Source organism: Archocentrus centrarchus, unplaced genomic scaffold, assembly GCF_007364275.1.
Source record: "Archocentrus centrarchus isolate MPI-CPG fArcCen1 unplaced genomic scaffold, fArcCen1 scaffold_30_ctg1, whole genome shotgun sequence".
Taxonomy (NCBI): domain Eukaryota; kingdom Metazoa; phylum Chordata; class Actinopteri; order Cichliformes; family Cichlidae; genus Archocentrus; species Archocentrus centrarchus.
In genome coordinates this window covers 1,459,642-1,476,141 of record NW_022060259.1, presented here as the reverse complement: position 1 = coordinate 1,476,141, position 16,500 = coordinate 1,459,642, and the positions used below count along the sequence as shown (strand labels likewise).

The 16,500-nt window shown below is 42.6% G+C and overlaps 1 protein-coding gene across 3 annotated transcripts; it reads left to right on the top strand.

The window, feature by feature from the left end:
• The first annotated feature begins 201 nt into the window (after positions 1 to 201).
• On the top strand, positions 202 to 16,449 carry odf2a (outer dense fiber of sperm tails 2a). Of its 3 annotated transcripts, XM_030724074.1 has the most exons (21): positions 202 to 351; positions 1,812 to 1,925; positions 2,533 to 2,646; positions 2,764 to 2,940; positions 3,480 to 3,667; positions 3,920 to 4,061; positions 4,190 to 4,315; positions 5,237 to 5,311; positions 5,414 to 5,485; positions 5,609 to 5,725; positions 6,887 to 7,072; positions 8,418 to 8,527; positions 9,250 to 9,385; positions 9,611 to 9,721; positions 9,843 to 10,106; positions 10,836 to 10,936; positions 14,557 to 14,719; positions 15,386 to 15,586; positions 15,814 to 15,939; positions 16,024 to 16,138; positions 16,250 to 16,449. In XM_030724074.1, the coding sequence occupies exons 1-21, from the start codon at positions 349 to 351 to the stop codon at positions 16,255 to 16,257; spliced, it is 2,649 nt and encodes an 882-aa protein (XP_030579934.1). In that variant the 5' UTR covers positions 202 to 348; the 3' UTR covers positions 16,258 to 16,449. The 3 variants fall into 3 exon arrangements, with proteins under 3 accessions (XP_030579934.1, XP_030579933.1, XP_030579935.1); XM_030724073.1 differs by having other exon boundaries at positions 16,024 to 16,449; XM_030724075.1 differs by lacking the exon at positions 15,386 to 15,586 and having other exon boundaries at positions 16,024 to 16,449.
• The last annotated feature ends 51 nt before the right edge of the window (positions 16,450 to 16,500 follow it).

Genomic DNA, 16,500 nt, shown 5'->3' with positions numbered 1-16,500 from the left:
CCAAGATGGCCGCTGAGAGTCGAGCTTCGTTTGTAAGATGGCGACACGCATATAACACGGGGGGGATTCATCTTTACAGCGAGTCTCTTTGATACTGTAGCTTGTTGAGATGGCTGCGTTGCTAAGTGACGTTAGAACGTCGGCTCTGCTCCAATCCCTGCTGGAGAAAGACGTCACGCGCTTTAAACTGACCAACCAGAAATAAGCTTGATGTGTCTCCCGGAGTTGATCCTTTCCAGCCCAACTCCAGACTCCTGTTACCTCCTTAGTTTGCTGTCGAAGCGATAAACGCTGCTTTGCAAATGAAGTATATCTTTGGTCCTTGAGGCGCACTTTCTGGGCTCTCCTATGGTAAGATAGGTGCTACACATATCCGAGAAATGCTGCTGCGGTTAGACTGAGGCTCGTGTCAGGGGAAGGAGCGCTTATTATTGTCCTTCTGGCACAAGTTCATCAACTGGCTCAAAGGACTCCGAGTGTCAGTATAAAGCGCTGCTAGAGCTGGAGGTCTGAACTGGCAGCTGCAAATATTTACGTTGACACAAGTGTGTGTGTGTGTGTGTGTGTGTGTGTGTGTGTGTGTGTGTGTGTGTGTGTATGGTATTTTTATTTATTTATTTTTGCTTATATTAAAACCTAAGTTTAGCCAGTGCACTCCTGCTCACAGTTCAAAGTCGAAAGGCAGTAGAAAGGCGTTTGGTCCAGGTGACATACCTGAGGAGGATGCTGGGATAGGGTGAGATGGAGGCAGATGATCCGCTGTGGCGCCCCCTAAAGGATGTTCCCAGTAATTCTGTCTATCGAGACGATGCAACAGGCCAAAATGACACTAATTATAAATACAGTTAATACATAAAAACGTGTGTGTCATCATCATATAACAATAATAATAAAACCATTAAGGGAGGAACATATGAAATAACTCATAGTTAAGAGTCTCCAAGTCCGCAGTGCAGGAATGATGGAGAGATGACTCAAAGGTTACACCTAGAGGGTCGCTTTGCTGGGAGAGGTCACCCAGGACAACAGTGAGGGTCTTCTGTGAATGCAAAGTTTCTTCTTTTGTCGCTCGATCGTTCTTGTGTAAACGGGGCCTCAGTGATGTAAAGAGTAATCTGAGGCCCCTCCAGAGGGTCTGCTCAAGCTATCAGGGGATCACACCCCTCAGCCTCCCTGGGAAGGTCTATGCCAGGGTGCTGGAAAGGAAAGTTCATCCATCTTTATCTCTCAAGGACATAGGAATTTGCCCTTCCTGTCTACATGTGTTTTGTGGACTTGGAGAAGGCATGCAACTGCGTTCCTTGGACATCCTGCAGGGGCTGGTGATTATGGGGTGTCTGGCTGATTGTTATGGGCCATTCAGTCTGCATCCCCATAGTTTTGTCACAAACTGAAGTACAGTTCAAAGATGAAAAGATGTAGACACATGTTCTGTCATGTGTTCAGTCAGCATAGACAGCAGTATGTGAACATAGTCTTGGCACAAATGGTACCAACATTGCATTATTTGGAGGTTGCATCATTTTTTTCCTTTATTCCCTTTTATTCTGTTTTAGGGTATTCATCTTTATTTCATTAAGCTGGATTATAATCTAATATTTTAGTTAAAATTTTACAAATTTTACTTTTATTGTCTTGTATTTTATTTTGATTTTAAATCAGTATTTTGTTTGTCATATTTTATTTTACTGAGCTGCATACTATTCAATTAAGCTTATTCTTGATTAAGCTATTTTGTTATAATCTGTGTTAATTAGATTTTTAGCTGCTTTATCAAAAGAATTTCCCAGATTTTGTGATCTGTTCCACAGAGAAAAACCATGAGAACACGGTCCAATTCACCTCCAATTCATGTGCACATCAGTGATGCCATGCCAGTGCACGTGCACGTGGAGAGCCAGAGGAGTCCTGCCAGGACGCCTCAGGTTAGTCATTCATATTTGAACTGTCTGTCATAGTGATGTTTTATTACCTCGCCCACAGACAGGTTATGTTTTCACTCCTGTTTGTCTGTCAGCAGTATAACTAAGTTTTCACCATAATTAATGAAAATTTGTGGAACTATTCCTTTGGGGCCCAAGAACATATGATTTAATTTTCAAGGTCAAAGGTTAAGGACACACATAGAGTTCATATAATGGCAGATGTTTGTTTTCTTTTCTCATTTAGCTTTTTTAGAGGATGCTATAAGGGTAGATATGCCATTCATGGGGATCTCATTTTTTAAATAAAAACATAAAATCATATTTTACAGGTTTTAAAAGCCAGTAAGTTACATTTCTAGCCTTTGTGTTCTCATAGTTTATGATGGAGTTTGACAGCACTGAGTAGTATCTACTGCAGCATAGTATCAGCACATAGAAAGTTCAGGGTGGGCGAGGTCTGCACTCTACTGAGTGCCCTTCTAGTTGTAAATGTGTTGCTCCTAATCTGCATGTTTCCTGATCATCAGCCGTGGAATCCGCTCACTCGTCCGTAGTCCATACCCGTTCTCATACAGTGTAGCTAATATGCAGCATGCTGTTTTTAAAGGGGAAGACTACGGTTGGCAGAGCAGACCTTCGTCCTACAGCTAAGGTCAAAACCCGAGGTCCGTGGATCACACCAGGAAAGGCCTCATTACGGGACTCTACTTACAAATGGGAGGTAATACCACCACTCTATTTCCAGGTTTTTGAGGATGAGTTTGAGGAAGGTTCAGGATCAAAAAAGAGCTCACACAGTCAGAGATGTAGTGTCACTGAGGGTATATTTTGCGCCCAGGGGCCGACGCACCGCCTTGAGATCACACCGCCCGTCCCAGCACCTGAAAGCTCACAGTCGGCACTTCAGTTAGCTGACCTGGCATCAGAGGAGGGAGAAGACCTACACGGACGAATCAGCCACTACGAGAGGAAGGTCGACAACTTACTGACTGAAGTCAGCTCTCTAAAAAATGAGGTCAGTTTGGACTGAGCAGCTCTCCGACCCACAGCTCCAACCTTTTTATACCCAGTTATGCTGCTGATTGTCTTCATTAGCTGTGAGATGTTCCAACAGGTGTTTATTTTAGCATTAGATAGCTTTTCCAGACTCTTTCTGAGCTTCAATATTTTCTATGTTTTTTGATTCTTTTTACTGTGAAAGCACTTTAAGTGATTTGAACTCAGTGTCCCAGCTGTTTGGAAACGGGGTTGTAAATGCATGATATGAATTTGAAACATGAGGTTTGGGCTGTTGCTGTTCAAACTTACAGATAGTTGTTTAGTTAACTCCGACATAGCTTTGCAGAGTCACAGAAATGATGACCCTGAATTGGATAGAGCGTAGGAGGTAGTAACTTGCTCATTTACCCCATAATAAAAAATAAAAATGATTTGTCCCCATTTTCAAATGCCCCCTCTGGTTCCCGGCTTAGTGATCAGAAAGAGCAGTGAAGTCTTCTTGTTGATCCCAAATGTCACCTAAAGTGTCTGTTTTCCCACATATACTATATCCAGGTTGAATTGCGAAAGAAGGAACAGCTGCTGGAGCGTCAGTCGGAGCAGCTCAGTGTGTCCCAGCGGGTGATCGCTGAGCAGGAGGAGGAGCTGGCTGAGGTGACCAAGGAGCTGGAGGAGACAGAGTGGGAGAACAGCAGGTTACGGCTTTCCATGGAGAAGATGCTGGAGGAGTGTGACTACAACAGGCAAATATGACTCCAAAATCTTTCCCAGTGCTTGGTGCTCTCTGTGCCCCATTTTAAATAGCACAGAGGTCAGTGTGGTTAGTTATATTATAGACAACTGAAAGAAAATAACTTGCCTCAGTTGTATTTCAGTTACTCTGCCTGTTAGTGTTTGTGACATAACTGTGGGAAAATCATTTCAGGGTAAGATGCTCATTATAATGATAGTAGAACAGGATGTTTGTGTTTTAAGATGCTTTCGTGTCTTTGCAGACTGCACAGGGACAGTTTGCATCAGGACAAAGATTCTCTACTCAGGAAACTGACGGAGGCTGAGGTGGACGGAGCAGCAGCTGCCAAGCAAGCCTCAGCCCTGCGAGAGTCTGTTTCTAAACTGTGCGCTGCTGGTAGCAGTGTGAGTGTCACCTCAGTGTCTGCATTCTCTATGTATCCTGTGACATTCTGAGCCTATGGGGGCTTTCTCACGAATGCCAGTGTTTTGTGATGCAGTACTGTTGTGTCTCTTTGTGTTTGCTGCTGAAGAGGCCGTCTGGCTCTGAGTCTTCAGTCTTGGCCCGTCAGAAGGAGCTGTTGCTGCAGAAACTGGAGACATTTGAGGCCACAAACCGAGCACTGCGGCACCTTCTCAGAGAGCAGCATGAGTCCCAGGTACTGTGCAGGATGCAAAACACTGCTTACATCTGCACAACCGGGCAGTAAACCAGAAAGTGTGCTACAAAGATGGCTACATCAGCATGATAACACACCTAACCTCTTCTGGTGGTTATGTTCTGAGTCTTAGTTTGAAATTAGCTGTGTCATATTTTCACTTATGCATTACTCCAAGTCCACACTGGTTTTCAGCCCAAAGAATATGTTAATGTCTTCACCCTGTTGAGCTGTACCCTAACACACTTGTCTGTGAAGCAAAACAACACCACAACTCTCTGTGCACTGCGAATTGGCATATCATGTGCTTCTCTCTCTTTTTTTCTTATTGGCAACACATCACTCTGGAGAAATCTGAAGCAAGTCTAATCTGCCTCAAGCGCCAGTATAAATGGATGAGTGAACCATAACCATGGCCCAATGCTGCTGTGTAGTTACAATAGCACAAAATGCATGCATGCACTGACAAAGGAACTTTCATCCATTCACTTGGTGATGCTAAAAAAAATTGCAGCTAAACGAACATCTATTAGAAAATTTATGAGTTTATTGGCATCAATCAGAAAATATACAATTAATAGAATGAGTTTCCCTTTAATTTGGTCAAAAATGTATGTGAATTTCACATCTCCTTCATTATCACTGTTAGACATGAATCATGTTTAAATAATCTGATTCAGTTTCAAGCTCAACACGTGGCAGTGCTGAAATAAAAAAAGGACTTATAAATATACAAGATAGCTTTGATTCGATAATAAAATTAATATATATTCTTCATAACTCCCTACGACCAGTTCCCCTGACTGAAGCAGGCAGAACTATTTGTGCAGAAAGAGAAAAATGCATCAAATTTTTGTAGCAGCAGTAAATGTCTGTTAGAAAAACTGACAAATGTGAATATTTGTGGACTGTTTGGAGCAGATGGAATCCCTCCAACTGTCAGAGAAGAAGGACGAATTACTGAAGAGACTGGCAGACACAGAGGCTGAAAATGCTGTGAGTTTGATAGAAACTACAAATTTTAACTAACCTCACAAAATATGTCCATTTTGTTCTGTTGTTTTCTTTGTGTAAGAAATGTTGTCTTTGCTTTTACAGCATCTTGTTGTTAAACTCCAAGAGAAAGAGAGAGAGGTTAATCAACTCAGCAAACTCTTAGATAATGAGAAGGTATGGCTGGCCTATTTATCAACACAATACAGCAGTCTGTCACTGTAGCATTACATCTTATACCAGCGAATGTCAAAGCACAGTACATAGTCGTCCCTAAAGTATATTCTGCTGGGTTTGCAGGACAATGCCAAGAGCACAGCTGATTTCTCAAAGAGTCTGGAGTCAACAAGAGCTCATTTACAAGGACAGCTCCGCAGCAAAGAAGCTGAGAACAATCGGCTTACTGTGCAGATAAAGGTTTGTTATGGCATCTGTCTGTCATCTGTTGCAATACATGGAAACTAAAGATGTATCTCAGTTTGCACTAGGGCTGCAGTGATTCATCAAGTAACTCGATTATAAAAATTTCTCAATGCAAATTGTTTGCTTTGGTGCTTCGTTTAATGCACAACTCTGTGGAGCTCACCGTGTAAATGTGAGCATTTCATCCACATTAGCGACTAAAGTAGACCTACAGTAGAATCATACCCAGGAGCACACGTGTGAGGGGTTAGGGGTCGAGTACAGCATGATGTTGGTTGCTGCTTGTTGGGTGGTGCTGTGGGCTAAAATTGTGCTTTTCTCAGCACTCACTTCTATGCTGAACAGTGCTGCTGAGAGTCAGGTCCTGCAGTTCTTCTTCGCTGCCTCCCATGAGGTTGATGTTATCTGCAGACCGCTGGTTGCAGATTGGTCTTCCATTGAATGTGATAGATTGGTGGAAATTGTTCTGTGTCTCAATCAGGATTTTTTTGCTGATTTAATTTGGCCCTCTTTCATTTCTTTGTCTATGTTTTTGCACTGGTTGGAGATACAGGTCTCTTTGGCCTCCTTCACACATAAACACAAACCAAATCTGCCTCATCCAGGAGATACAATAATGTTTGTGTGTCCTACTAATGTAAGAAAAGCCTTCCAAGAAGACAGAGTAAAGGCTAAGAAAATTTTTGATTTTAATATGGCACATAAACACAATCAAAGACTTTCATTTTTTTGGCAGGTATTGTAGGCAATTTAACTATTAAAAGATTGGTTTCCATGTTAGAAATTGCAATATGCAGTTTATTTAGACCTGAGCCTTTTCTCTTTTGAAGATTTACTATTGCTCATTAATAAGACAGAAGAATTTCTTATCCAATTAATTGATGGAATAATCGATCGAATACACTATTAAAAAGAATCGTGTAGCTGCAGCTCTAGTTTTGCATCACAGCCACTACCACAAACCTGTTTTCATCATTTCAAATAATATTACTCATTATGCAGAAAGTAAGAACAGACAGTGATGAGGGGACACATGCCCTCAACAAGCAAACTATTGAGTTTGAGTCATATTTTTATTCAGGTAGTCAGACATGTTTTTCAGCATATCTATGTGTATAAATCTGTTTGGGTTTTTTGCCTTTATGATTGTTTCAGAACCTGGAACAAGCAGCCAATCAGCAGAAGGCAAAGATGAAACATCTGACAGAACAGCTTTCAAGACTGAAGCAGCAGGCCGGCGCAGACCGAGAGGCTCTGAAAAGAGCCACACAGGCCCAGAAACAGCGAGCTGAACGCAGCGAGGACGCTGCAGGCCAGCTCAGCATCCAGCTGCTGGACATGGTGGGTTATACCACAGAGCAGACACACTGTTCAACTAAAACATGAGACAGATTAGTCAGACATGTAATGGGCATTAGATATGTTCTGCTATTTCTTATATTCTGCCATTTATAGTCTGTTCAGTTTAACTTTATTTATATAGTAGCAGTTCACAAAAACAGTCATCTCATGGTTGTTGCCAGTGTTAGATCCAGAGACACTCCAAGCTAAATCCTTGTCACTATATGGTCTTCTTAATAGATGTACACTCTCACTAAATAGCAAGCTTCTGTAATATTGTATTAATTGAAAGTATTACAGTATGCAAATAAGCAGCAGTACTGCAAGATACTGTACAGTATCAACAGCTGTTCTGCCCTGAAACCAATGAGTGCTTGAAGAGAGACTGACTTATTCTCAGCACATGTCATTTGAGCTTGTTTTACAGCCACAGGCCCTGGGCACCTTGAATTCACTGAGTTGATCATGAACTCCTCTGTATACCACAGTATTCTAGAGTCAGAAATGTGGCCATTTGTCTGACAGCTAAAGCTTGGCCATGATCCCAAGCACAGCACCAAAGCTAAAACAGAAAAAGAAAAATAATCAAAGTGTTGCAGTGGCCCAAAGTCCAGACCTCCGACTGAAGTGCTGTGATGGGACTTTAAGAGAGTTGTGCATGAACTAATGCCCACAAACTTCAATGAACTGAAGCAATGATTGTAAAGAAGAATGGGCCAAAATTGCTCCACAATGATGTAAGAGACTGAAAAAGTCATAGAGTGGTTACTGTAAGTTATTCCTGCTGAAGGTGGTTCTACGAGTTATTAGATCATTGGGTGTGCTTTAGTTTTTCACACACTGCTTCTGCATTTTGCCTTAGCTTTTGTTAAATAAATAATGACTTGGTGTAACATGTCATGTTGTTGTTCATCTCAGGTTGTATTTAAATCATTTAACAACCTGCCAAGGATCAGATCATTTTTTTATTATTGTGTCCTGATATGAAAAACCTGTCCATATGTGTCTTATTCCAGTAGCCCACTTCTCCTCAGCATTGTTTACCACAGTACCGCAGTATTGCATTATTGTTCAATACAGACTTTGTTAAGTGTGAGTGTCAGACAGCTGCTTTAGGAGTCAGGAGTAGAGCTAATATAAAATAGAGATAAAATAAGTATTCTTCTAAACTGTCAATGATGCACAGCTAATTCTAGAATAAAAGAGAGCTAGAAATGAGTATAATATGTCTCCTTAACATCTTCATTAAGCATTCTTGCAGTGAATGACAGCATCTGTGCTTGTGTCTGTAACTGACTCAAACAGTATTAGTGAACAGCGGTTTAAAATGTATTCCAATTTGCAGGAGAAACAGGTGGCAGATGCCCTGTCAGCAGCTGAAACATGGCAGAGTCACCATGCACAAGCAGCAAAAGACAAGAGTAAACTGGAGGTTGAATTCTCGCTATTGAACAGGTAACTGCAGCTTCCGTTTTCTGCAGCTACAGACAGTTAGAAGCAGCTGTGGTGATGATAACCGGACACAGTGGAGCCAGAGATCCTAAACTAATTTTCCTTTGCATGAAGGAGCTTTTGAAAGCCAGCAGGACAGTAAAGGTCCGGTGATCACCAACAATACGTTTTGGTTTTATTGGTATTTTTCACAGTGTCTCAAATTTTTGGAGTTGGGGTGGAATGATATGTTCTCTACATTTTCTTAACTGCTTATCCGTTTCAGGGAGGGGGAGCTGGAACCTATCTCAGCTGTCATGGGGTGGGATTTATTGTGGACAGCTCACCAGTCTATCACAGGGCTAAAAAGCTCATTGGTGGGCACTATGATAATGTGATTTATAAACTGTAAAAAGAAAAAGAGAAATAAATTAACCGTAACCCACACAACACAAGTCAATTTATTTATTCCTTTTACTTGACTTTTCATGTAGTCCAATATCACAAATCAGCTCAGTGGGCTTTCTAAACATTATTGTATCATATACAAGATCTTCTGTGGTCAGACCCTTAATTCAGACGCAAGATGTAACAGGGTAAAAACTGACAGACAAAGATCCCAGTATGATGAAATCAGTTAACCAGCTGCATTAACGGAGCTTTGACTTTGAACTTTGACCTTTTCAACTGAATTTTGTTTGTATGAATGGAAACCTGATCTTTGTTATTTTGTTATCATATGACAGCCGTATAGCAGAGCTGACCGAGCAGCTTCATAGTGCGAAGGATAAAAGCAGAGCAGAGAGAGAAGCGCTGCTGGATCGTCTCCATGAAGTCACCTCGGAGAGCACTGCTGCCAAACTGGAGAACCAGTCCCTCAAGGTGAAACGTCCTTCAGGCCACAGATAACGAGAACACGTGTGTTAAATGTTAATCTGATCTCGCCCTCATCAGAATTTCTACACATCTGTTGTGCTTTTGTGCCTTCTATATCTTTCCATTATTGATTCTAATACACTCAGGTTGGCTTATATTGCATTAGGAGGATGAACTGCCATTTTAATGTAATAAATGACAACATGTGAGCTGATGTTATGTTTCTCTCAGGCTACAGTGTCTGCAGTGGAGGAGAAGCTGTCCTTTTCTCAGTCAGAGCTTCAACAGGTCAAAGCTTCCATCAAACAGTATGAGTGCCTGCTGGACAGTTATAAGATACAGGTAATTATCTCACTCACACCGGGATACAGCAGTATCAGACTGTTACAGTACAGTTCAGACTGTGTTATTGTCCATAGAAAGCCTGAAGCCACACTTCCTCTGTTAAACCACATCTACACAGGTGGGGAAAACCCGGGCTGAGGCAGATGAGTACTGTGCTCGCCTGGCTCAAGCAGAGCAGGAGGCCATGGCGGTGCGGGGGGAGCTGGAGAAGGAGATAGCTGAAGCACGCAGGGAGCTTCTGGGACGGCTGGCAGAGCTGGAGCCTCTTCCTGAAGCCTTAGAGCGCTCCCAGCTACAGCTGCAGGAGGCTCAGGACAGGGAGCGCAGCCAGGAGAAACGCAGCTTGGAGCTCAGCACAAATCTGACTGATCTCCGCATGAAGGTCTCAGCAGTTCTTGCTTTAAGGCCCAAGTTAGCTTCACAAAATAATAACTGTAAAAATATGGGATGTAATGCTACAACAGATATTAAAAAATGAGAGAGAATAGATGCTCAGTGTTGTAAATGGTGCTTTTCAAAGCAGAACAATAGCTACACGGCATTAGTCAAACCTGAAGACTGTGTTAAAGACTATCTGCTTTTAAGCATTATCTAACAATCATGCAATAAATGCATTGCTGCAGTTTGGTTTTTAGTATCTCATTCAAGGACGCGTCAACCTTTAGACCACAGGAGCCGGGGAATCAAACCATCAACTTTCCCACAGCCACCCCTTTGGAGGCTACTTCATGCCTGTGCATCTTCAGTTAATGCTCCCTTTATTTTAGCTGCAGTTGGGGTGGTTGTAGCTCAGGGGGTAGAGCAGGTCACCTACCAATCAGAAGGTTGGAGGTTCGAGCCCTGGCTGCTCCAGTCTGCATTCCAAAGTACCCTTAGACAAGATACTGAACCGCAAGTTGCTCCTGATGCATTCATCGGAGTGTGAATGTTAGATAGAAAGCACTTAGGCATAGAGAAAAGTGTTTGGATGAATGAGTCATGTTGTATAAAGAGCTTTGAGTAGAGTAGAAAAGCACTATAAGAACCAGCCCATTTAAAAATGTTCTTAAGTACCACAGTAATGTTGCTAAACCACATTAACACGTTATTCATGGGCCTTCTGTTGTGTTAGGTGGAGACCCAGAGCAGCCAGATGGAGCTTCTTAGACAGAAGAACAAGGTGCTGCTGGAGGAGAACAGACAGCTTCAGCAGCAAGTGGAGAGTTTGGAAAGGTCGGTCATCTCTTCTGCTGCTTCGCTTACTTTAACACTGTCTAGATATATCACTATTTAATGACCACCATGCTGGTTCTTGCTCTTGTTCTTACATGTTGTCATTTCCTAAAAGAACCCTGTATGTGACGCTGTTCCAGAAAGAACACTAACACAGACCTGTCTCTGTTGGCATTTTGTTGGAGATTATGTAAATATGAATGAAGATCAGGCTGAATTTACTTAAAGATTATAAAAGTTTTTAAATCCAGGCTACAAACAGTCCAAATGTGTTCTGACAGTATTTAATGTTGAAATGTTCATATGTTGAAATACATCCCTGAAATGCTGTCAGATAATATTTGGAGTGTACAGTAGATAATAAACCTCTGTTTACCTGCTGCATGTGCTGCATGTTTGACTGTATTTTTGTCTTTAGTTCCAGTCATCTGCATTTTGTCTCTGTCAGGTTACAGCTAATTAATTCACACATACACACACACACACACACACACACACACACCAGGCCATCCATGGCCTACTTGGGCAGTATGGAGTTATCAAAATCAGAGACAGCCACTCACACCCTGCTTAGTACTAACAGTATGAAGCTGGGGGGGAAGCATAGAGACTTAGTTTGGCCATGGGTGAGCCAGCAGGTCCTTCACTAACAGCACCCCTTTGTTTCATAGCATGAAGAAGAGAGGACATTGTGAGGTTTTGCATGAGGCAAAACAGATGTGCAGGCACCTGACCAAATCTGTCCCACAGCTGGTGGATTGTTTCAGGATTAAGTCTCCACTCTCCGTATAGTGTCATTTTGTGTCAGCATTCTGAGTTTGTATTTTGTAAGGTGAGAATTGAGTGGGTACTGCATTTATTTAGCCACTGGCTGTCAGACTGAAGGAGGCATTCCGGGCATGGTTAGCCCCAGGGTCTCCTGAAGCTACAGAGGTGTATCAGACAGCCCAAACGGACTGTAGCCTCGGCTGTTGTGAAAGCAAAAACTTGGGTGTGGGAGGGAGATCATGAAGGTGGACTTTCAGTAGGCCTCAAAAAAGTTCTCGTAAGCCAGCCAGTGACTCAAAAACAGCAAGCAGGACTTGACTCAGGCCATGTTTGGTCAGGGAGGAGAACCACTGGGGATATTGTAGGGTGGTGGAAAGAGCACTCTGAGGAACTCCAAAACACCTCATGTGGAGGAGGCAGAGCCTGAAGAGTGAGCCTCCCCAGTTACAGTGGGGTAGGTGAGAGGCTCCCTGGTGGCAAGGCACCAGGTTTGTATGAAATTCGCCCTGAGATGATAAAAGTTCTGGACATTTTGGGGCTGTCTTGGTGGACACACTTCTTTAATGTTGCATGGAGGTCTGGGACAGTACCTGTGGAAGGGTAAACCAGGGTGGTGGTTCCCATTTTCAAAATGAGTTATTAGGGCATTACACTGCTCGGCCTCCTGGGGGAGAAGTCCAGCCCATTGTTGAACCTTAGATTGAGGAGGAACAATGCAGATTCCATCCTGGCCATGGAACACTTGACCAGTCTGCATGTGTTTTGTGGATTTGGAGAAGACTTACAACTGGGTTCCCTGGGGGCACGGTGTACTGTGGGAGTATGGGTTTTTGCGTCCGCTGCTATGGGCCATTAGGTCCTTGTGTAACCAAAGTGAGAGCTGTGTCTGTCATGGTCCTGGGTCCATTTGCTCAGTGTTTTGAGCTTTTTGGACTTGGAGTTTTGTTTTGTAAATGTGTTGTGGGTTCTTGGTTCTTGGTTCACTTGGTGTTTGTTATTTCTTGTATAGGTTCTAAAGTACATTTTCTCATCTTAGTTAGCTCTGCCTCAGTGTTCCTCCCTCATGTGTCAAGTCTTCTGTGTTGTGTTATTCTGGTGTTTGTGTGTTTGGTATTTAGTCTTGCTCCCTGTGTTGTGCCTCATCTGTGTTTATGTTTACCTGTTTACTCACACTTCCTGTTTTATTTTGACAGTCCTTCGTTCCGTGTGCTTTGTGTTCTGTTTTGCTTCCCTTGTGTCATTGGTCTCATTTGGTTCACCTGTTCTTCTCTGCTGTCTCCTCTCTCCCTAATTTTCTTGTGTGTTTTTAAACCCTCAGTTCTTCTCCCCACAGGCTGTGGTTCTTCTTAGTGATTTCCCCTCTTGTCTCCAAGCTGTAGAGTTACTGACTTCAGCCCCGTCTTGGCTCAGGGATTTTGTATTTTGGAACATCGTAAGAAAACTCAGCATTAAAGCTGCATTTCAAGTTAAGTTTGTTTCTCTCTGTGTCCTGCATTTGGATCCATCTCTGCCTGCCACACAGCCTATATTTGACAGTGTCCATGCCCGTGGCACAAGGTCATGTCCATTTTCAGGTCTTGGGGTCTTGGACTCCACCAGGGTTGCCCCTTTTCTGTGATCCTGTTCTTGATTTTTCATGAACAGGATCCCAAGCTGTAGCCAGGGTCAGGACGGCATCTGCTTTGGTAACCTCAGAATAGCATTCCTGCTTTCTGAGGATGATGTGGTTGTGTTGGCTTCATCAGAGTGTGACCTTTAGCACACACTGGAGCAGTTTTCAGCCAAGTGTGAAATGACTGGTATGCGAATCAGCACCTCCATAGTTGTCTGCTGGAACCATTCTACTCCAAGCAGGAGAGGGGCTGCCTCAAGAAAAGGAGTTCAAGTTTCTTGGCATCTTATTCCCGAGTGATAGGAAGGTGGAGCCAGTGGATTGGTGCAGCATCAGCTGTAATGTGGGTGTTGTACCAGGCTCTCATGATGAATAGAGACCTGAGGCAAAGGTGAAGCTTTCAATTTAACAGTCCATCTATGTCCCAGCCCTGACCTATGGTCATGAAATCTGGACAAAGGTCACAAATACAAGTGGCCAAAATGAGTTTCCTCTGTAGGGTGGCTGGGTTCAGCCTTTGACCCAGAGATAGAATCAGGAGTTCAGACATCCGGAGGGATCTTGGAGTCGAGCCGCTTCTCCTCGATGTTGACAGGAGCCAGTTGAGGTGATTTGGGCGTCCCGTCGGTCAGGATGGCTCCTGGGCCTTTACTTTGCTAAATTGGAGAAAATAAGATTTATGTTAATGGGCAGAGAGAATAAATTGAGTGCTTGTAGGTCGCTACAAGCACTATGATCATGTAGGGAGACTTGTTCTCCCTGATGTTCCGGATTGATGTATATCACATTGTTTTGCTGAGGGTATTTGCTTTGCTCCTTTGTTTTATGTTATGTTTTGTTTTTTGTGTTTGTAAGGCCAGGTTAGAATTTTTATGATACTTCTTCTGAAATGTTTACATGTTGGTTATTTTCTTGTAAAAAATAATAAAAGTTGTGGGGGAAAAAAAAGGAAACCTCCTGGGTGTGGCTACACATCTGGAATTCCCTGCCTACCCTTCTGCCACCGTGATTTGACTTCAGATAAGTGGAGGCTAATGGATGGATCATATTGGACCTCTAATGATGATGGTTTTTTCATAACTTCTGTGAAAACTACATTTTCTTATAGTGTATTATCAAATAAGTCCTGAAATCCTGTTAAATAAGAGACTTTGTTGCTAATGCAAGTTAGAATATATGTTAACTGGAAATACACTAACTGCTCCCTATTGTCACTGTCTTTTTGTTTGTCATCTTCTAGAAAGTTAGAGGAGGCTGGCAGTCAGAATAGCGACCTGCAAGCAGTCATTGCCAAACGGGAAGAGACGGTCCAGAGCAATCAGCTCCGTCTAAAAGAAAAAACAAGGGAATGCTCCCTGTTGAGCCGGAGGCTGGAGGACGCTCTGGATGACGCTCGCCAACAAGTCTGAACCTTTTTTTATTATCGTAGTGATTTACTTATAGAGCATTTTACACAAAACACAATTAAACCCAAGTATGACAACAACCCACAATGGAAGGATATGGTGACCCAAAGCACACACAGCCCTACAGGAAACCACAGCTGGGTTATGTTTAAGAAAGCAAAGTGTGTGATTCAAAAATACAGTAGAAGACTGACAGTAATGCTGCATGGATGTTGTTGAATGTTTCAGCCAAACACATTTCCCTGAAACATCTGCAGTTACACAATGGACTTTGTGTATCTGTTAATGCAGTGTTTTAGCTCTAAATGCGCACTCCCTCTGCACTATCATAATAAAGGGTTTCATTTCCTTTGAACTGGGCTCTGAGTTGGCCTTGTGAGTCTGTCACCACCTTAAATATCATCATGGTATCTTTGACTGTTAAATTCATCTTTATTGGTTTGCTATTGGATAACCGCAGTGTTGTATTATTTCCTGCTCCTGTTGCTACACACAAATAATTTCACAGTGTACCCTTCACATGCTTTATCAAAGCACACTGTCTGCTGAATCACCTCTAAATTATATATTCACAGTATTTACTTAGTGTGTCTTTAGGGATTCTTAGACAAGTCACTAACAGCATGGCGTCTTCCCCTCTCCCTCCCACTCTTTCCTGCTCAGGGTCAAATATTTAGTTACTCCTCAGCCTCCTTCGGTAATAACAGTACTTGTAACAAATATAGCCTGTTTGTACCTTTGGAGGCCAGGCTCAGGGATTTGGAGAGCCAGCTCCACACCCTGGAAAATCCTGTAGCTGCCCAGGCCCCTGTAGACCAAGGTAGCTTAGCCACCGTTAGCTCTACCCCAGCAGATCCCGAGCAGGCAGGAAATAAATAAAAAAAAAAAAATATATATATATATATATATATATATATATATATATATATATATATATATATATATATATATTATTGACCATGTGACTATTTGAATTTGTTTATATGAGCATACAACATTGGAACGGTGTATAAATGACAATAAGGAAAACCAGAAAATTGTCTACATTGACTTTAATGATATCCAGTGTGACCTGTTTATCTGCTTATCAGATGTCAGAGACCAGAGAACGTGTTGCCAGCAAACAGCAGTCCACCCAGTCCAAAATACTGGACCTAGAAACCCAACTCAGCAGGACTACCTCAGAAATCAACCAACTGAGACGGAGCAAAGAGCAGGTAAAGGCTTCTGGCAATTACTGACGACAATTTTCTGTGTAGAAACATCAGCCAGTCTGTAAGGGGTGTATTTCTGATGCCCAGATGGAGCGGCGGTACCAGAGCCAGCTGCAGGATTTCAAGGATCGCCTGGAGCAGTCAGACAGCACCAACCGAAGCCTGCAGAACTACGTCCAGTTCCTCAAAGGATCTTATGCCAGTGTGTTTGGAGATCTTTCCTTCAGCGGCTCTCCGCGAGCCCCCTCACCCATCTGACTGCACATATTCCAAAATAGTGGCATGACCTAAGCGTGTTACTTTTGTTTAGCAGAGCTGTGAGGATCCCACTTTGAACCATCTGGATGAAGATCAACAGTATCTGAAGGCTGCTCGTGAGGCTTTTGGAATATAAAGCTGTGGTTTATATGGAAATCATTTGTCAGTGAATTACAGTTTTTTGTTGTAGTCAGAAAACTACCTGTCGGTCTTTAATGACTGAGACAATGCAATTAAAGATGGGATTGGTATTCAATCTGTTTGATCTAAAATGTCTTGTAGTACTTTTAGAAACAGATACAAACA